The sequence below is a fragment of the Aulonocara sp. 'chitande type north' Nkhata Bay genome, linkage group LG13, assembly GCF_057382095.1.
Source record: "Aulonocara sp. 'chitande type north' Nkhata Bay isolate Kocher_YH1m ecotype deep benthic linkage group LG13, A_spYH_male_GT1.1, whole genome shotgun sequence".
Lineage (NCBI taxonomy): Eukaryota > Metazoa > Chordata > Actinopteri > Cichliformes > Cichlidae > Aulonocara > Aulonocara sp. 'chitande type north' Nkhata Bay.
This window is the reverse complement of record NC_141356.1, coordinates 21,458,156-21,480,279: the sequence shown is the minus strand read 5'-3', so window position 1 is coordinate 21,480,279 and position 22,124 is coordinate 21,458,156. Positions and strand designations below refer to the sequence as shown.

At 40.1% G+C, this 22,124-nt stretch overlaps 1 protein-coding gene across 3 annotated transcripts in view; it reads left to right on the top strand.

The window, feature by feature from the left end:
- ccser2a (coiled-coil serine-rich protein 2a) overlaps positions 1-16,946 on the top strand; it is a 49,065-nt gene extending 32,119 nt beyond the window's left edge. For 2 of the 3 annotated variants that reach the window (XM_086259146.1, XM_086259145.1), the window contains 2 exons: positions 861-1,007; positions 13,342-16,946. In XM_086259146.1, the coding sequence (XP_086115272.1) occupies positions 861-1,007; positions 13,342-14,067 (873 nt within the window). In that variant the 3' untranslated portion in view covers positions 14,068-16,946. Of the gene's footprint in view, positions 1-860; positions 1,008-7,465; positions 7,551-13,341 lie in introns of all 3 variants that reach the window. The other variant, XM_086259147.1, reaches the window with a different exon arrangement.
- Positions 16,947-22,124: the final 5,178 nt, after the last annotated feature.

The window sequence follows — 22,124 nt, the reverse complement described above, 5'->3', positions numbered from 1 at the left end:
TGTTGTGCACATCATTAGTTGCTCTGACCTTCTGATTCAATAATTGATTGAGTTAATCGTTTGAATTAAAAAGAAGGTTAGGAAAGTGGTTTGTCAGGAAAGGTTTTGACTGATGAAAAAAGGAGGCAATATTGGGTGAACATGCGCTTAAAGTAAATGTCAGCGAGTTTAATTTACTGCAGGATATTTTAATTACTATGTAAAGGTAATTGTAGCCATTTACAACCTGGTCTTGGTTTTCCCTAATGTGCATCAATTTTAATCAGAGCAGGGTGATAATTTGCTGGCTCCCAGTTTTCATGCACATTCAAATCGTCTGGAAAAAAAAGTGGATAGAATTTTATTGCTTTGGATGAGAAATATATATATATTTTTTAACAATAAATTACATTTATCAATTTAAAAATGAACCCTTGCTGAAGACCCTTTTTTCTGTTCATTCAAGTGATTACATCTGATATATTTAGCTTTTTGCTATGTGTGGCAGCACATCAGTTAGGTTTTTGACTGGTGATGCTAAATGTTTGTGATTCATCCCAGTGGGAAAAAAAAAACTTATCTTTTTTTTCTTAAAGCTTCAATTAACTTTCTAGTGAGATGTTTTCTTTTAAGTTCAACCCAGTTATTATTTAAAAGTTGAAGTGAGCTGAATCCAAGTGCACAGTGGGTGTTGTAGTAAAAGGGGACTTGCTTTCAGTATATTAAGGCCTATTCAGTTTTCTCTCTGAGTACTTTTATTTGACTGCGTATAAAGTGGCAAGCTTTTAAAGAGCGTGAGAGCAGAGGCTTGAAAAGAAGTCACCAGAGTTAAAACCCTTTCTTGGCCTTCCTTCCCTCCTTTCTTCCCGCCTTTCCCTCAGTCTGCTACAGGCCAGCAGGTCAAGTGTCAGTGCCACCACCAGAGGGCTCCTTCTTCACTAAGACAGAGCGACAGACAGGTGGACAAACGTATGCAGCACCACTATGATAAGGCCACCCAGACGTACTGGAGACCACCAAACCATGCTGTGAGTCTGAAACATCAATTCATCAATTTAAAAAAAAACATTTTTTCTGTGCAGTCGTGACCATCAGACCTCACTTTGGGATACAATGATGAGTGCATACATACAGCATATTGCTGACCTCTATTTGATAAAACATAATTTGACAGTTTATTTAATGCAAAGAATAATGTAAAGGAAAAAAAAATATAGGTGTTTGTGTGAGGTCGTTCAAATCACTATACTGTGCTCTCTCTGTGGAGCACAGCTTATTGGGTTGTCAGCAAGCTTGTCACACTGTCCTCCACTCTTAATAGCTAGATGTCACTGAACAGGGACTTGCGACGTTGGTCTTAATGTCGGAGATTAAAAAGGGTCTTCAGCAAGGGTTCATTTTTAATCTCCGGAGATTTATTGGAGGAAGGAAGTAGACATAGAGGCGCACAGATAGACAGGTGGCAGATGGATAGATATGTGTTCGCTGTGTTTATCATAGCCAGCACAGCGTGATGTGTGGCAGCCAAGTATTGGTTCAATGGTGGGAGTGCCACAGGCAGTGTGCCTAGTAAACACTCCCTTAATTGACCTGCTCTCAGCTAACAGGGTGTGATGCACAGACACACGCACACACCCACTCACACAAAAGAGGCAGATATAAGCACTGTGACACAAAAGGAAATAATTTTAAGATTGATATCTGCTTAACTGTAACACATGGTATGGCCAAACTCATGATTATTAAGAGTGGACAAATGTTTTTAAATTGGCTTATACCGACTACAGGTGAAGAATAAAAGACAAAACAAGCAAGCTTACCAACTATAGAAGGTCCCTGCTTGCCACAGGAGCTTATGGTTTAACAGTTGCTATGGTAACCATCAAAGAAGGGCTAGCAGAGCTTGATGGGAACAGTCTCCGTGGTGGGAGCGTCTTTCTGTGACCTGTAGTACCTGGTGTGTGTTAATGCTCAAAAACATTAAAAAAACCCCAACAAAACCAAAAACAAAACAAAAAAAATCAAAACAGATTTCTCTTGTGATTTTTATCTCTGTTCTTTTTGCTTGTTTCATCAGTAATCTGTACTGGCCACCACATTCCACTCTTCCTGCTTTAATCTACATTACGGTGTCATCACCAGAGTGAAGACCATTTCCTACGCTCTTGTTTTGCAGCCTTGGACTACTTTCAGCATGTTTTTACAGCATGTTACTTTCCAGAGCTTGCAATTGCTCCTAAAGATTAGCTCTGAGTTTGTTTCATTTTTTTGAGAAGTAAAAATAAAAGAGAACACAGAGTAAACAAATACCAGGAAGAAACAGATTTTTTTTCCTTGGTCTTTTTAGTTGGTATCGAAGCTCTCGGTAGCACACTGACAGGTTTAGCACCTTTAGCAAGTCTGGGTTCATTAAGAGTTTTCCTCTTATAGTACTTTGCTTTTCCCACAGTTTTCTATGTGTGTGGTTTTCCTAGACTAGCTATTCTGCCTTTTTTTCCCTCCTCCCTACTGACAAATTAATCATGTCTGGCTGTCTTTATTTCACTCTCCAATGCTCTTCCTCTAACACACACACACACACACACACACACACACACACACACACAAACATGGTGTCATTGTTATTGTTTTTTTCTCTCTTGCTCTCAAAAATGCCCTTTTTTGTTGATTTTTCTTCTCCTCTGACATTTAAAGGGGTGCTCTGTCAAAGCACTGGAGTACCTCGTGCCCCGCAATAGTATTTTTGAAAGCTACGCTGAACGGCTTGGTCAAGATAAATTTTGATGTCAAAGGCCAGTAGCTATAATCTTTTAAAGCTTTAATGTTGATATATAGTTGCCTTATCTGTAGCCAAGGGGCAAAATGTGCTCTCTGATTCTGGGAGGTCTAGATGTCCGTGCTTGGACATGGACTGAAAATTCTCTGTGTGCTTTGAACTTAGATTAAGAGTATCACAAAAGAGTGAGCTTGTGTCCTTTGACCCTTGGACATGAGTGTATTTACTTGTTAGTGAGTCGTTTATTATTCATGCAGCATCTTCAGTCATTCCGCTTATATTTTGTCAGTGACCAGAACTTGTGCTATTGCTTTTCAGGCTGCTTTAACCCATCCTCTTCACCTATTTCCCGACTTCTTCGCAGCCTCTGCGAAGGCTGTGGTAACATATTCTCCGCCGGCTCCCACAGCTTCTTATTTAGATCTGCTTGCAATCCAATTTTGAGGCCAAAACTTGCTCAAGAAAAAAGAAAAGATAAGAAAGGCTTACATTATGGAATGTGTATAGTGCTGTCGGTGAACATAATGCCGACAACGATTGTACACGGTTGTCGCAGCATGACGCAAGTGTAGTGTGACAGTAGGAGCTACTTAAATGTTGCCTGTAGAAAAATAATCTTTGTGAATAGCTTCCCAGAGCAATCTCAGCAGGAGAAATGTTTTGTCTGCCTCTTCCTTTTGCAGCAAATAAAACATGAGCAGTGTGATTTGAGTAATTTCAGATGTAATACAATAGAAAACTACACAGCCTTGTGGTTATATATTTGCATTATTTTCTGTCATGTGTATGTGAGAGATGCCCTGTTTGTCTGCGTTTTGTTTGTGTGTGTGTGAGTGGGTTGTGCCACATGTATCTCTTGTACTCAAGTGCGGGCCACACTCAATGTGACTGAACAATGAGTTCAGCCGACTGAGGACTGGGGAGCCGACCTTGTTAATAACCCAGATAAACAAACACGCAGATGAGCCACAGCAGTGAAACAATGACAACACAATAGGCAGTGTTTCATCAGTGGCAGACAGAGAGGATAATTACGGCTATCCTCCCACTCCCTCTTTGCCTCTTAAACATCCTCTTCTTCATCTCTTCTTCTCTTCTCACACCTCCCTTCGTGTCTCTTTTATCTCTTCCGCTCTTTCTTCTATCTTTCTTATTTGCTTCATTGATTTCTTTCTTTCTTTTGTATTTTTTTGTCTGTCGTTCTTTCCTTGACATTACAGCTCTTCTTGACTTCTTACCTCAGTTACAATTAGATCATTTTGTTGTCACTGAGAGGGAGAGGATGGGGAAGAGGGTTAGTGATTAGTGTTAAGCTGCCAAAGGTGTTCCCCACTCAGATGCGAGTGTTACTTCCCCTTCCTCATTCTCTCAGTTTGCCCCCTCGCATCAGGCACACATTCCACACGCATGTTCATTAATACGAGCTTGTACGACAGAGTCATCTTTGCCAGGTGAGGATTTAATTGCCAAAGTCGGTGAAGTGAAACATTGGGGCCAGGGCAGGAGTATTAGTTGTAACCAACTTCGTGAAACTCCGTGTAATGGATTAGGAGACCTGAGCAGAGCAGGGCTGTTTTTAGTGGCTCAGATGTATCCTCTAAATAGTGTTGTTATTTGAAGAAAGGTTGTAGGATCACAAAGAAAAACTTTTATTCGACTTTTAGATTCTTGTCCTACTTTCCCAAGTTTCGCCATCTGCTTTGGGGACTGTGCACACAAGAGGTAGAGTGCATCTCAGTCTGAGAGGGTCTCTTGTGAACATACTACTACCACCAGTACTAATATGGCTATTTCCACTGAGAATAGCAATGTTACGCATGCAAACACATTTTTAAAAATTGTTTATTACTGTACATCCCCCTCATTTCTCTGTACTCCCAGAAAAATATCAGTCTGGCTCAATCAAGCTCTTTTGCTAGATTTGAAGTAGGTACAATAGGAGGTGAAGCACTTACTACTGTATTTTCAAACTGACATACCAAAAGAAAAAATATTTTCTATTTTCAGGCAGAAAGTCTGAATTAGCCTAACCAATATCGTATATTACTGGATTCAGCACAGTGAGACCTTTCCAGCAAATCCTGTTTAGTGATTCTGGGACAATCCTACCTAATACAGTTGAAACGTATATGAGCACATTCATTGCAGATTCTCATTTGAAATGTTCACCCATTGTACTTCTGTGTTTGTAGAGCTCTATTTCATCAAGAGATCACAATGTTAACTTTTTTTCCCCTATAGAGGAAGCCTCAGTCCACTCTCACACCCAGTTTGGAATTAATTTGGCCTTCCATTATGAAATTACATGAGTTCAGGTGTAGCATCTCCCATTTGGCTTAACATTTTTGAGGGGATATCACAATATCTGTTAACTTTTGAGAACTTTCATTATTTAAGAAAACAAGTTAAAACATCTAAAAAGCTATTGTTGCAATGATATTGGTATCTTAAAATGCTGTAGTTTATACATGTAGCATACACATACCTCCACCACTAATCTTGTGTTATACCAAAAGTGTGTTATGTATGCATTGCTGAAGCTATTCCACAAGGACTGGTGGTCCAATCCATAAAGGCTTGACCATTTAGGGCAGCGGTCCCCAACCTTTTTTGCGCCACGGACCGGTTTATGCCCGACAATATTTTCATGGACCGGCCTTTAAGGTGTCGCGGATAAATACAACAAAATAAAACTTGTACTGGTACCGAAAAAAAAGAAAATTTATTCATAACACACGTGAAAAGACCAAGGAAAACCGAGTAAACGCTAAAAACGATAACAAAATAACGCTGAAAACCGATAAAATCCCTGAAAACTATACATTTCACACCTGAGCCTCAACTCTCGCGGCCCGGTACCAAACGACTCACGGACCGGTACCGGTCCGAGGCCCGGGGGTTGGGGACCGCTGATTTAGGGGGCGAGGTCAGCCGCAAGGAGGTTTAGGAGATTAACATTGTTGTTTTTTTAAAGAAAGAGTTGAGAAGGAAGTGTTGCCAGACGCAGTCTATGTGCTGGTGGGAGAGAAATGATGAAATTGATGGATGGCATATATAAAAAAAATAACTTGTATAATTTTCCCAATTTCTGTCTCACTGCTCTTGTGAAGCTCTGTCAGCCCTTTATTGGAGACCTTTTACAGCTGTGGAAAATGTAAAAAAGGCTAAGCTGCCGAGTTCTATTAAAGCTGCCAGATACTGTCTGAATCATTCAAGAGCCCTCCAACACGCTCTCTTGTTCTCGTCGTCTAAAGTTTCCTCTCCCCAAATGAAGCTTCAACAGAAAGCTTCTGTGAAGACCTCCCACTGAAAAACTTGTTGGTGTTAAAGGAAGGACACGGACAAGCACAGATCAGGGAGGCTTATTGCTCCCCGCTGCAGCAGTCACACTAGGAGGGCTCTGAAATCTGGGGTGGACCTGCTGGGAACTTGCATCCTTTCCCTTCATGTCTTCAATATCGCTCTTTCTTTGTTCTTTTTACTTGACAATTTTTGTGCCTCTTCCTTTATATCAGAGAAGAAGGAGCCCTCTCTACAACCGAGGAAGAAGTAGTATTTGATATAGCTCTACTCTCTACCCACTTAACAAAATGGCACAGCTGCCTCTTCACCATGAGTCTTCCACTGACGGCTGAAAACGTTGAATTGCTTAACCTTAGGGAAAACGCAGTGTATAGAATGAGGCTTGTATTTTCTCAGCCTTGTGCAAAAAATGTTCATATGGCAATGTAATGTGACAGTTGTGCAACAAAGGTGGGCTGAGATACTGTATGTGGCTAATAGTTTTTATGTAAGCAGTATTACAATTTTAGAGTAGGAGGAAAAGAGTGGTTTTCACAGCTGAAAAACAACATAAAGATTATTGGAAATCTCTAGGTAGGGGGGTGCTTAAAAGGATAATGAATAATAAAATAACCTCCTGAGTTTCAGTCTGACATTTCTAACTGTCGTGCTGTTTTAACCATTCCCATCCCACTATCCAGCTGACGACCTGCTCATCACAAAACATTATAAGGAAAACAAATTATATCCACAAGAGGTTGTAAGCTATCAGATATCAGCACTGATAAAACTGTTCATTCCTGCCCGCTGCCTTAAAAACCAATCATTATTTAACTTAGCGGTCCATGTATCTGGTTGTGATGACCTTTCAGTTGAACTATCATGAATGCCATAAACAGAGCCTTGGATTTAATGTTTTATTCAGTGTAAACATTAGATTAATTTATTTATATTTTATTTAACATTTCAGTATAAACATTGCTTTTTTTTTTTTTCTTCATGTTTTTCAAACAAAAAGGCTCCTCAAGTTCTCAAGATTAGAGTGAATGTTAGTATTAAGGGATTTATTTTGTTTATTCCACTAACACTAAGCCCGAGTTTTCATTGCATCACAACTTTTATTATAATGGATTTAACATTGACGTGATGCACCCGCCTCAATGTGCCTTATAAGCGTGTTTGTCTGCGTGTGCACTGTGCACGCATTTGTGTGTGTGTGTGTGTGTGTGTGTGTGCGTTTATTTTGTGTGCTTTGTGAAGCGGTCTATCCGTATCCTTAAACAATGTGTTTATGCCTGTGAGTTTGCTTTCCTATGTGAGCATGCTTCACTGTGTGTGTGTGTCTTTGTGTGCGTGTGCGTGTGTGTGTGTGTGTGTGGACGACCTGGTATGTCATGCCTTTTGTCCTCTGTGTTTTTCTCTGCGTAGGGTGTGCTGCCCACCCCTTTGCTGTCCCCGTGGCAGGCACAGCACCAGGGCTTGACCCGTACCAGCATGCCCCAGCGCAGACAGAGTGAGTCACTAACACCCTTTGCAGCTATTCTCTGTCCTTCCATAACACAGCATATAGGGTCTGTAAAGTTTAACTTTGTCTCAAGTTAAAGCCTTCTAATCTACCGAGTCTTGTTTCCAGTTAGTAGAAGGGATTTTTTTCGCCTCATGATGTTCCAGAGCTGTTTGTGGTCTGTCTGCTTTTAGATTAATATGGGACAAGATTAGAAACAGGACAAATAGCTGTTTCTTGTTTGTTTTACTATACATAGTCTGACTTTTGGTCCTTTACAATTAATCCTCATGCATCCTCTTCCATTGCTTCCCCTGTATGACTTATTTTCTCCTTTTTTAGTTCTATTCAGTCAGAAATAACATCATTTATTGTCTTTTTTTAAAACCCGTAGACACCTGTATTTTAAGTCCGAGTTCTTATACTCATTCTACAGGAATGCTGTAAAAATATGCAGGGAAGAGAAATAAAAAATAACACACATAACATTGTCTTTGCCTATAGAGAAAGAGAGGACTATAGAAACAAGGGCAGGCTGGTCACAACAACCTCACCTATCTCAGTAGCTGTCACATGGCTTTTGTATTATGCAGTGCTGACAAGCTAGCAAGTAGAGGAGGCAGATAAAGAGAATGACAATGGGTAAATAGACTTCAGAAAATGCACATATGTGAGTGTGAAGAGCACAAAATGGAAAAAACAAACAAAGAAAAGAACCCACGCTGTGTTTCTTTGATCTACCTCAGTGGGACTTAGCTTTGTATCAAGAGGGGAAAAAAGTGACACAGGTATATTTTCTGGCATGTTTCAAATTATTACAAAATCACATTTTGACAGCTGTGTCCTTATTCCCCAGCCTTCAGTCAAAGTGCATTTTCTCCAACCAGTAAATTGCGTGGTCTAATTAAACAAAACAGCATCAAACAAAGGCGAAAAGGAAAAAAAAAAGGCTATGCACAGTTGAAGAAAAAAAGTAGGAGGATAGTGGTCATGACTTTTAAACCTACTGGAATATAATTGGTAGGCTGATGTATTTAGATATTACAATGAGACACTGAAACTGGAATGAATAAAAAGTGTATTTTTATTTTACTGGATAAACCACTAATGCTCTGACCCCCCTCAGGGAGCCCTGGCTGTAAACAAAGCAGCAAAGAGTTCCTGCCAGTAGTAATGGTCTTAAGAATAGGAAAAAAGAGAAGCGGTGCGAATGAAAGGAGGTCATAGTAAATGAATTAAATTGGTTTGTGGAACTAATGTGTAACCTTCTCTTGGGCTTTGTTCTAATTCTAAATGGCACAATAAATATGTGCCTTAGATGTCGGTAACCCTCTCTTTCTCTTTCTCCCGAATCTCATTTCATCCTGTCTTCTAATCCGTTAACCCCGCTCTCTCTCCTCATCTCTGTACTCTTGTCTGTTAAAAGTCTGAAAATGAATCTCTCACAGTGTTTCTTCTATACCTTTGCCTCCTCACACATAATGCCTATGCAAGGAGTGGAGCACCTAGTGCAGTACTTCACTGACACAGCGTGGTACAGTAATCCTCTCTTTAACATGAAATGGACGTGCTGCCCACCTCCTGCTCGCTGGGCTGTTGTCTTGTGACACATGGCATGACAGAAGCATGTCTTTGTAATTCTGCGTTTGCATGATTAGCGTTTGGGTTTCAGTTTTGACTTCTTTCTATGCCTGCGTTTATTAATGGATATAAATTTGGGGTCACAGAGTTGTCACAGTTTTTTGAGTCTTCTGTCATGTTTTACAAATTTATTACGGCAATATTTTTTGTGCTTTTGCTTTTATTGTTTGTCTTTTAGTTAATTCCATTCTGTAATTTAACTATATAAGAACTGTTGTGCATGCTTTGGCTAATGTTTCTGTGTGTGGTTTGGTTTTTCTATATTTTATTCACTCATTAGGCGCGCACTTTGATGGATGAAGGGTATTAAAGGGAGTAAGATTTTCAAATAGCCTCATGTTATTGGATGTGAGTGTATATTTACTGCTGTCCTGAGTAATCAGTCTTTCTAGCTCCCCTATCAAATGCAGCTACGCAACAAGGCAAATCTAAGTACTCACACATACTCTCAATCTTTCCACAGCTCTTATTTCAACACAATCCACCACCACGAGCGACACATGAAGTCTAATCTTGCTTTAAAATTGAGTGCCACCATATTGACGATCCCATCTGCTTATGTGCAGCAATCACATAGTCTTCTTGCTAAATGGCAATTATTTGCATCCTTTCACTTCACATTCTTGCAGGTTGCTTTTCTTAATAACAAACCATTTCTCGTGACATGTTGAGGGTGGGTGGAGATGATTTTATTGTAGTGGGATGTGAGATCTTCCAGGTGTCACAAATTAACATGATTTTTTTTTTTTTTTTTTTTTGGGTTCCACTGGTGATTTTGTGTAAAAGTGATAGCTATCATTAGTGAGCTGTGATATTTTCTTGGCAGTGCAGTGAACTGCTCAGAGTGATTGCTGCTAATTATTAGTATCTGTAGCAGATAGCTGCAGATGCAAATAATTGCTGACTATGACCCAAATGATACAGGATATCTCTACTAGCGAAAGCTGTAAATATATGGGCTCATTACAAAGCTTGCAGTTAGACGTAGAATATGACTGCAGTTCTTACAAACATTTCAGTCTGTATGAAATGTGAAGCACACTGTCAGAAATAGTACAATGCATGTATTCGTCTGGTTTTAGTATGTTTTGCTCTGAATGAGTCAGAGGCACAATGGAAATAAGGTCATGTTAATAATGTCACTCACCTTTTTAGATGATGCTTGATTCATATGATAATTACTTTTGTGACATCACTTCTAATGGATTATGTCTCACACTGAGTCGTGATATACATGAGATATTAAGATGCTGATGGGTCGACTGGTGGACTAATCGGAGCTTATTGTAAGCTGCAAAAGAAGCCGAAATTATTCAGACTTCATAATGACAGACTTTGAATCTAGAAGTATAAAAGCAGCATTTTTTTTTTTAAATGAGCAAACTGAAAACGAAAGGTGAACAAAGGTTTTGTAACACGCTAGTGGACGTGTTGTGGCAGGGGACCAGGAGATGGAGCTGTGGCCTCAGACATGCTCTCTCACACTTACAAATGACTGATGGTACAAACAGATCCAGCATCCTGACCAGTGCAGCTATATATTCCTGTCCTTTGAGATCCCTTCACTTCGAACTCACAGTGAATATGTTCTGCTGAAACTGAGTTCAGGCTTTTTAGAAGCTTTTGATGGTTCCAGGTGGATTTGGATCCTACAGGCACTGCTCAAAGAAGAGGAGCCAAAAGGCTGGTCTTCTGATTTCTGATTGTAAAAACTGGCAGTACAAACTAAATAGGCTAGAAAGGCTAGAAATGTCTTGAAGCATTTTTATATACGTTTGGTCATGAACTACTTTGAAAATGTACTTGGATAAGATATCTGCAAGTACAGGAGTAGAATATTGATTTTTTTCTTGTTGCATCTGATGCAAGGATCTCAGCTTTTGCTGGACTTCTTATAGATACAGTAACCACTGTCTGGTCCTGTAATCTGCTGCTTATCTGCACCTGTGTTACAGGGTGGTTGCTATAAAAAGGTTATCTTATGTCACTGTTCATCTTTGGTAAAAAAAAAGATGTATTTAGTGAAGCAGTCATGCAGAATAATATATAGAATCTGTTTGCTTTCCCCTGGCTACATCTAAACAAATAAAGCAGGTGATGCGTACATCGTTTGTTACATAGATAAATAAAACACTTAAAATACAAGCTAATTGCACACTGGCTCTGTCAGCTTAGACTGTGTATATAAAAGATAGCTCTAGCTTCTGAGTTTGAATACAACACCATATATGGATGTGACTTAAATTTGCATTCTTTCACATGGCCTGCAGAGGGCGATTCCTACGGGTGTAAAAGGGTCTTTGTCTTCCTTGCTGTGTGATGTCAGTAAACACTTTGCTGATGAGTTTATGTCTGACTGTTGCAATCACTAGTTTTAAGTCTCCTTTAATAGAGCAGGATGTTCGTTTTTTCAAATTATAGTCCCCGTTAGTGTTCATAAGGGTAGGGCTGCTCGATTATGGCAAAAATGATAATCACGATTATTTTCACTGAAATTGAGATCTCGATTATTTGACGATATTTATTTAACAATAACAATGTATTGAATAATGACTTTAAAGATTGTCAAAAAATAATATAAAATAGTGTGCAAATACTGATAACAGTGCAAATGTTTGCAATATAAAAAATAAATGAAAAATGTAAACATCTATGTTTAGTGAACTTTGCAGTGTTGCTCTGTGGTGCAGCTACAACACCGTAGCAAAGTTTACACACTATGTCTACTTGATCCACGTCTGACTCCGTGAACCATAATGTTTCCACACCACTGAAGTTTTTTTTTACCTCTCTTTTCAACCAACAGCAGTCACTCTCCTCTCCAAATAACTTCTGCTTAGCTTTCCGAGCTTCCCTCGGGTCCTCTTAATCAGCGGTCCCCAACCCCCGGGCCTCGGACCGGTACCGGTCCGTGAGTCGTTTGGTACCGGGCCGCGAGAGTTGAGGCTCAGGTGTGAAATGTATGGTTTTCAGGGTGGTTTTCAGCGTTATTTTGTTATCGTTTTTATCGTTTATTCGGTTTTCCTTGGTCTTTTCATGTGTGTTATGAATAAATTTTCTTTTTTTTGGTACCGGTACTAGTTTTATTTTGTTGTATTTATCCGCGACACCTTAAAGGCCGGTCCATGAAAATATTGTCGGGCATAAACCGGTCCGTGGCGCAAAAAAGGTTGGAGACCGCTGCTCTTAATTGTTGTGACACGTGTTCGAAATGCAGAGAGGTGCGCTCGATTTGCCACACGGAGCAGCGCGAGAGTAAAGCACGAGGGAGGGGCTAATAATCGGCTCAGTCATTTTTAATGATCGTTGAAAGCCCAGATCGTAATCGTGATTAAAATTCGATTAATTGAGCAGCCCTACATAAGGGTGATAATGCAGGGTGTGGGCAAGCTTACTTTAAATGTAACGAACTGGTAGAATGTCAGCGTCCTTCCGTTTGATCCAACCTGCGCTTGTTCTGTGTGGTGTCAAATAGCTATGATAACAAAGACGAAACCGCTCAGCACAAGCCTTCAAAAACAGATCAGTCCAGCTGGTGACGTCCCCGACTATGTCCATCTTTTATATACAGACTATTGCGTTGAAACAATTCGATGTAGTCAAAGTAAAATACGTTTACGTTGAGTCTGTGTCAGCAGCTCTTTTGTTTTTGGACGGGATAATTAGCTCCTCTCATCCAGGTGTGCATGGTTTTGTGCTCATAAACTGGATGTCCCCTATTGGAGGGCAACACCATGGTTGGTATGAATTTTGTGTGGTTCAACAGCTCAGCATGCTCTCACGTAGGCAGCGTGTATTGTAGCTCCCAGTTTGAATATTTTGAAGCCCCACTGCAGCAGTGATTGCAAAATAATTCAAAAGTGTCAGTAGATTTCAGACTCGCACAACAAGGTTATTCTCCTCTGCTGAATCAGGGCTGCCTTTGTGCCTTTTCTTCTTTTTAATGTAGGACTAGTTCAGTGGCTGGTAATTGAAACAGGCTGTGATATTGTGAGGGTCGCAATTTTCCATGAGGTTCAAAGATACTTGGGGAGGATATTTATTCACTTATTTATTTAAAACTGTCTACTTCAGAAACATGTTAATAAAACACTGCCTGTATATCACACACTTAGTGTTCACTTATTGATACACTGTTCCTTTTTCTTTTACCCCACAGCCTCAAATACTACGGCCTTTCAACCCCTGTCTCAACGAGCACCTCCAACAGGGAAAACTAGTAAGAACAACCCCTACCGTGGGCCGCAGTGACCTCACAAGGAGTAAATCAGAGGAAGCAACCCATTTAGATGCTGACCGTCCTCTTAAAGCAGTTGTGGCAGATGCGTCCGGGCCAACAGGCCCTGACAAGCTGAGTCATCTCCCGAACACCAACCTGCACCGCCTGGGTTCTGGAGCTCCACAGGGGATAACTGCCAGGGACAGTCCAGCATCAGCAGCACAGCATGAGAGGAGAGCCCCCGCTGCGGTACTGCAGAACTCTGTCACTGCTAGATCTGCTGGTTTGACTTGCCCTCGCATGCTGCAGCCTCCTCGCTTTCACAAGCGCGTTTCTCTCCCTGCACTCAAACCAGGGGGCACTGGTGGCTTTGGCTCTCTGAAGCCGGGGTGTTCCTTAGGGCCTCTGGCTAACCAAGTGAAGCAGCTGCCGCCTCCATCTAGAGGCCTTCCCTGCTTTAACACTGGACCCCAGGTGCAAGCTCAAAGTCTGTTTTGTACTTCACTGCTTCAGCCTCGCAGGGATCCAAGTTACACCAGTTCCAGCCGGGAGGAGCACAGCCTAAAGGAGCCTAACCAGGGTACACTGAGACCCCGGGTCAGCCAAGTTCCCGATCCCTTTGAGTCACTCATGCCTCCCAAAGCCAAAGATTCCCTGAGGACCTGAAATCCGTCCATCATAACCTAAAACTGAAATTACTCTGACATTGATAGTCATCTCCTTCGCCTCCTAGCTCATTACTAATATATATGAGACATTCAAGCACTGCCTATTGTTTCTAAATTAACCACTTCAACATGATTGATCAAAATGTATTATGTAGACGGACCTTATTTTCACTACTGTCCACACTTGTGAGATCGAAGGGTTTTGATGAGGAAGTTAGTTTTGCACATGAACATGAAGGCTGCAGATGGAAGAAAAGAGTGTTACCAGTTTTGTTTTCTTTTAATACCCACTGGCTAATGTCACATTTTAAAGTCCAAGTTCACTCGTTCCTCACACAACCGTGCCCTTTGACACACAGGTGCATTTGGTTTTAAACATAGTGGTGACATGAGTTTGACCTTCGCTGTGTAATAGACAGCCCGGGGGGAAACCGAGGGAAAAAAGAAAGTGGGAAAGAGGCAAGAAAGTGAATGTGAAATGGGGCTAGAGACAGAAAAAAAGAAATTTGTCAAAGCGCTCTGGAGTTGTCGCTTCTAGAATGAGAATATGTGTAGGTAAACGTGTCTGAGTGTGCGCATATGTATTTTTTTTAAAGATAGAGAAATGTAGTGTTGAGAGATGGATTTAAAAAACAGCTCCACGCTGTAGGTGTTCACATCCTTCCAGTTCAGCTCACTACACTTACATCTTGAGTGAACTTTCAAACCATGCACGTGGTAGCAGAAGGGTTCACAGACCTTTTGTGTCAATGCACTGTGATGGAAATATAGGCACTGAAAAATAACAAAAGGCTGGTGGTGGGGATATAATTAGAAACAGTGTGCAAGTGAGGAATTAGCTTTCATAATGTAGTGGAAAGAAGCAGCATAATAAAGCACTCACACACTTAAGTGTGCTCAGGGACAGTGGAAGCGCACTCATATCTATATGTGCGAACACAGACAAAATACACTGTTATTTCAGGGTTACTTTGTGCAGTTTTAGATGAAAACGACTGAAGAGTAAAATGAGATATGGTGAGAAGGAAATGGTATGTTTAAAAAAAAAAAAGCAAAGTTAATATCTGGATAGTAAAATCGTTGCTACAAGACAATGAACTTTTAAAACATACTGAAAAAGAGTAAACAAAGGGTGATCTGCCCAATTTCAAACATCAACATGTGGTAGAAGAAAATATCGCAAGTCAAACTCAGGTTGAGAATGGTGAATAAAACTGAATAAAACATCATTTGTGAGTTAATTAAATAACTTACAATGCACGCTGACTTTCTTGAAACAACTTTTCCTTTAATCGCCTACACGTGGAAACGTCAACTAATGGGGATTCATTAGATGTGTGAAGCTGCTGCCTGGAGAAAAAGCGTGCGCGCTGAGCTGCTGTCGTTTTAATTTTTTTCCCTATTCCACCGTCTCTCCTCTCACTCTCTTGCATGTCTCTTTGGGAACATCAAAGGTATTAGCGCGGTATTTTCAGGTGGGGAGCCTTCAGGGCTTTGGTGGTGTTTCTGTGGGAGTTTTGCAGAATTGTGTTTATCGCTGCTTTGCGAAGCCCTTTTGCAGTCAAACGCTCTCGAAATGTCCCTGAACGGAGAGCAGCAGTGTGTTAAAAAGGCCTTCTGACAGCAGCTCTGCTCTCTCCTCTGTCACGCCGCGTGACCGCTTGGTGTACGCCTCTGGCAGTGTCCGGTCTACTGCGTCCAATAATGCACCCTACAAAGACAGAGTGAGACAGAGGGGGAGAGAGAGACACACACATGAGTTGTATAGACGCACATGTACAGGAACTTTGGCAGAACTCAAAGAGACGCGAAACTCAGAAGAGACGCAGACATCATTTCACACTTTCCAACAGTCGCACAAGTGCACCTACAGGCCAGCACTCTGAGTTCTTTAACAAAGTGCATGAAAGTGTATCTGTGTTGTTTTGGAAGTGCTCACAAAATGAGGTCTCCAAGTAAACACTCATCTGTTTGCCTGCTGTAGCCATAAAAAAAGATGCCCATCTCTAGATTACCCTGGAAATGGATAGAGGCTTGTGTTTGTTTGTGATTGAGGATCCATGTGGCTGATAATACATGTTTACCTGTTGGATGGCTCAACATTGTGCCAAGCCAGCCAAGCAGTCAGCAGTGCTCTGTGAAGCCAAGAAAAGCCCATTTCTTATAATGAAAATGGAACGTGGACAGGAAGACACACCCAGAGTGTAAGATAGGTGCCCAGCAAGAGACAAAGAAAAGCTGAAAACAATTTATAAAAGTAGTGAAGGTGCTAATGATCAACACAAGCCCTTTCTGGCAGACTTGTCTGTAAAATGTCACGAAGGACAGAATGCATACAATCTTTGTCTGCACTGTGGTCTAGAGAATAGCCTGCGCCCCTCAGCTGTGTCATTCACTGCTAAGTAATGCCAAACAGGAAATCAATGTTGCCTACTGTGTGTATTTGTATGTGTGTATTTATGTGTGCGTATCTCCAGACACCTCTGGCTGCCAGTGTTTTGCTCTTGGAGGAAAGAGTGTGTGTGTGCGTGTGTGTGTGAGAGAGAGACAGAGGCAGTGAGAGATCCATCAGCCCAGGCCAAACGCAAAGCCATGCCAGGGAAAACAGGGCAGTACCATGCCTCTCTGTGCTGTATTCCCAAGCTCCAAATCAATGTCCTTGTTCAGTTTAGCAGTCAAGCAAATCTCTCTTGCCTGCTATGCTTTAACAAAACAGGGCTAAAAACTCTAACAACTTGGATCAGTCCTAATGCAGGAACTTGATTCGCTTTATTTTTCAGAGAGGACGCACAAATTATAAAGCTGCATTGCACAAGAGGGGAAAAATATATATTTTCTGCATTATTATTCTGAATGAAAGAGGAATGCAACTTTTTGAATACACATCTGTCAAGCAAAAGGAAAAAAAATGCACAGAGAAAAAACACAACAAACACAGAGAAAAAAAGGTGTATTTACAGCTCAAGGCTTCATATAAAGGCTTTTTTTTTTTTTTTTTTTTAAAGCTGTGGGGCATTTTAGCACCTTTAGCTGATTGTTTTGATTCACTCACCACATTTTTTGCATTCATTTATTTATTTTTAAAGAAATATTTAATAAGACCAATATTCTGTTGAGTTACAAATTCGCTACTTCACCTTAAAGAATAAGATGTTGGCAATTGCAACTGTATTTTTTTTTTTTGTGGCTCTCATTGGCCAAAAAGAAAATAACAAAAATAAACGAGAATCAGAAAAGTTAATGCGAGTTTGAAATGATTATCAGGAACAGATGTTCCTTTAGCAACCACTCTCATCTCTGATGACGTTTTTAAAGTAAAAGCTTGAATCTTGAAAGATGTAGGTTAGTGTTTCTTCAGCAGCTGTATGCTGTCATACTTGACTTGTGGTTCTGTGACACGGTGTGATGTGCTGATGTACGTTTTAGAGCAGATTCGCCATTCAAGTGTTACTTGCCAGCTGAATCACCAACTAGAAGTTTACAGTGTAAGCAGATAAGGCGCCACAGTGTAGCAGTTCATATTCCCATAATATCCAAGGTCACGGTATTTATCACTACATATTCTCCTTCATCAGCTCTTATGCACTGTCTCAAGTATACTGTGCAATACTGTTTGGAGCAAAAAGAAGGCGTGCTAAACTGTACTTGTAGCAATCTTTTTGGGGATAATTTATCTGAATTTAAGGAGCTACACCTCATACACTCCCTATCCAGTTTTCTATGCTCTTGTCACTACAGGCTATTTGTTTTCATCTTTGTGCCCCCACCCTTCAATTCTTTCATCTCTCATTAGTACATGTGGATCTGCCTGGCCCAGGAGCCTCCGGTAGCCCCCTCTGAGACCTTTCCCAAATCTCTGCCTCAATTCATGCTTACTCTATCTGCCATTACCTACTAGAAAAATGCTTTCAAATCTAAAGAGGATGTGGTACCAGCTATTGAAATGCAAATTATAAAAAAAAAAAAAAAATCAGACATTTAAAAAATTGTAATTTGAGGCACTTTAAATTACATTAGTTCTTAATGCTGAATGACAATTAAACTGTCTTAGGGGCGATACTTGGTTTAGACAAAATCTATTTTGCTTTATTTTACGCTCTCTTCTCTCCCTGTTTGTTTCTGTTTGCAAAGTCATATTTTTCTAGGAAGACTTGTGAGACAGCAATAAAGTTTGAACCAAATAAGCTGAGGAGGGTGTTTTGGCTAATTTTCAGTTTGAGTCCTGTCATGTTTTGGTTCTTTAATATTTGTAATATGTTTTTCGCATGTCACCAACAAAGCTGCCGATTTCAGTTTAAGATAAAACTGAAGCCTCATTCTTATTTTGGTCTTCTTGTTTTTCATGTCTGCTGGTTGTTTTACTGTGGAAATAAATTGTGCTTAAAAACCAAATGTGCTTTTTAGTAATGCTTTTTAAAATGAATGTTAAATTTGTGGGAATAAAAAAAAATAAAAATGGGGAAAAAACTCCAAACAATAGATGTAACTTATGTTCATTTTGAGATAGGAATTGTGAGAGGAAGATAGACAAACATAGACTTGGATATTACTTTACAGTATGTTATCACTGAGAAGAAATGCCTCCCTGTCAAATTAAACTAAGTAGCATCTCTCTTCATTACAAACCATGCAGCCTCTAGACACCTTGCATATAGTCCACTTAATAATGAGGTTACATGCTTCAGAGATGATGGGTGGGTAACAGACTGCCAAGCGCAAGAAGTAGCGTGACACTGTCATTAACTTCGAAAAGTGGGAGATGGAGTGCAAAAGGTTTTCCCTTGAAAGGAAGCTAAAGTGCTTTCATCATAGACTGTCAAATCTATGCTTAAAACTTTGTTGTCATATTGCATACTGCAGGTTACTCCTCAGAGAACAGAGGTTCAGTGGAGTAATTATACTGAGGGAATTTAAGTGTGAAGGAATGTTTAAAAATACAATCTAATCCCCAAATTCACCCTGACGTTGCTAACGCCGTAGTTAATACACAGATTAACAAAATCAGTGCAGAAGAGGCCGACATGTTCAGTGTGTCTCACTGAACATATCTCCTTGCACGCTCATACAGTAAGTAGAGCACACTAAGTAGAGCAGGTATGCATGGAGCATGAATTTCGAATGTTAAAAATCAAACACATCAGGCTGTGGACTTAGCAGAAATGACGATTTGACATCTAAACATCTAGTCATGACAGACTACATTTTTTGATTCCTGTACTTCTACTGCCTGAAAATTGTTTGGTCCCTTCCTTTACGCTGCACAACCATGACGGCAATGTTTGAGGCTGACAGGTCTATAACATTCTACACTGAGTCTCATGGCAGCAACTCAATGCATTTAGGCATGTAGACATAGTCAAGATGACCTGCTGAAGTTCAAACCAGGTATCAGAATGGAGACAAAGGTCATGTAAGTGGCTTTAAATGACCGGCTGGTCTGAATGTTTCAGAAACAGCTGATGCTTCTAGTGTTTACAGAGACTGATCTGAAAAAGAGAAAATATCCCGTAAGCAGGAGTACTGTGGGTGAATGTGCCATGTTGACGTCAGAGGTTAGAGGGAAATTGCTAGACTGCTTCAAGCTGATAGTAAAGCAACTGTAATTCAAATAACTGTTATTACATCCAAGGTGTGCAGAAGAGCATCTCTCAACAGACAGCAGATTGAACCATGAAGCAGAAGGCCCACAGCAGCAGAAGACCACACAGAAGACCAAAGAAATAGCGTAGGTGGGGCGGCTAAGAAACTAAAAATGGGTCAAACAAAGTGCGATGCACCAACATCGCTGGGAAGTAGTCAAATATGTTAGATTTGAAGGCAACTTTTCCAACTCTCTTGCTAAGTAAATACAATAAGAATGAAAGGAGTCTGTTCTTATGGTCTCATGTGATTCTTTTTTTAGTCTTTATGTACTCCTGTATTCTCTGTTATCTGAGGTGTTTTTCTTTGAATCTCAGTGGAGATTCAAATATAGATCCAAAGATTGGCATACCCCTTTTCAGCTGTAAGTTTAAGCAGTTTTTAGCCAATTACTGCACACATACAGACACACACACTGTCACCTCACACCATATTTTCTCCTGTGCAAAAGTAAATAAACTGATCCCCCTGCTAAATTTGTAAGTTTGCTCACTTTCAAAGAGTTGTTTCATTTTAATAGCGAGAGGGAGAGCCATGCAAATCAATTTAGAACTTTTATGTGTTTTTGTGGATTTTTGATTGATAGTCTGTCTCTCGATTAAAATGAAACTGCTATAAAAATTAGAGACTCTTCATTTATGTATGACTTACAAATTCAGCAGGAGATCAAATAATTTTTCACTCCACTGTAGCTTTCCATCATATTCACTAAATATTATAAATAATATATTATTCACTAAAATCTAAAATGAAAAGTTCTTGATATTTGGCAACTTGTACATTTCACTGATGGGCATAGCACTTATTTTCAATCTTTTCTAGGGGGTGCCATCATTTCCGTCGAGGCCAACATAAATTAGTTTTTTCTTCTTCTCTTGAATCACAATTCAAAAGCAACATCTGAGATTTTCATTGGTTAATTTTCAGTAAATGTTTAATTATTATTACTTTTGTCAAGTTTTTCTTTCTTTAACGGAAGGACACAGTATCAACAATTTCTGTAGCTGTCTTCTATTGATCTCATTGCACTGAGCTACCAGGTGCTTCTTGATCAGTGTGGATGTTGACTTTCTACTACTAGCCTGTGGGTCCTTACTGGATGCATTAATGATCAGCTGACCTAACAAAGTAGCCAATGAGTGCATGTATATCTGTTGATCACAGGCAGATAGCACAGTTTTCACCACAGTATCACACTGGACGTCAATGACTCCACAGAAATCTGTGCAAAAATGCTCCCCAAGAGCATGAGAGGATAACCTATATCTAACGCCCACCTTCAAATCGGGGATCTATTCAAACGTTTACTTTTTCTTTCAAATAAAGTCAGATCAGCTAAAAATATAATTAATAAAAGAAAATTGCTCCAGACACATGTTGCTTATATTTATGCATTCCAACAAGCTTGCCTTCCAACATGCAACTTCAGAGACTTTGGAAAGAGGTAATGATATTTACACTGTGCTCTTTGCTGGTTAGACTTTAATCATAGCAGCTGTGGGCTCAAACTGCTCTTCCTGACTTTGCTTCTTGAGATGTCGTCTGCTGAAATCACAGCTTCTCTTTATCACCTGCCTGTTGTGTCTTGATGTGTTGGCTCTGCTGTGTGTTGTGGGTCTGCTGCCTGCTTTGTTGCTCTGCTTGTTGTTGATCTCTAAGCTTCCACTAGGCTATGTTTTGCAACTGGATTAACCCCTATGCAATGTTTGTGTTGGTTTGTATTTTGAATGAACTCCCTGTACGGGCTGAACTGTCCTATGAATAGACAAGCAGGGTATTCATGATTTACACTTCAGGTATTGTGGGCTGAATTGATTTTAAGCTGTTTTTACACTTCACTTTCATTGTTGATTATTATTTGAGCCGGGGAGAGGCTGTCTCTTACTCATTGCAATCTCAGCAAAAGATAATTATGGAAATTAGCTTTCCTGATTTTCGCCTTAAACACAGCTGACTAACACGATTGTTTCTTGTGATCTTAGCCTCATGGCAAACTTAACAAACTTTGGTCATCCACAAGTTCCCAGTCCCCTTCATCACTGCATACTTAATATTACCTAAAGAATATTTTTGCACATATTAACTGTTTTTTTTTTTTTTGTCCTAGCTTCCTTTTTTTTGAGCTGCTGATTAACATTTAAGGCTGTTGCACTCGTTGCCAACCTTGAGTTCAGTCTGTCTGCTGCACTGTATATTAATTTGCATATCATTGCTTTAAAATGTCATGTTAGTGGCTGCTCAAAGCTCATATTTATCAGTTTAAATTACTAGTCAAGATTTTCTGCTGCACAGCTTACAAGCATTACATGATATTGTATATACTCCATAACTTTCTGTCTGACGTGCCTTCCAGGATAATGACCTCATAGTGGGTAGTACCTGACCTAAACATAGTCAAGTTAATAAGGACTGTCA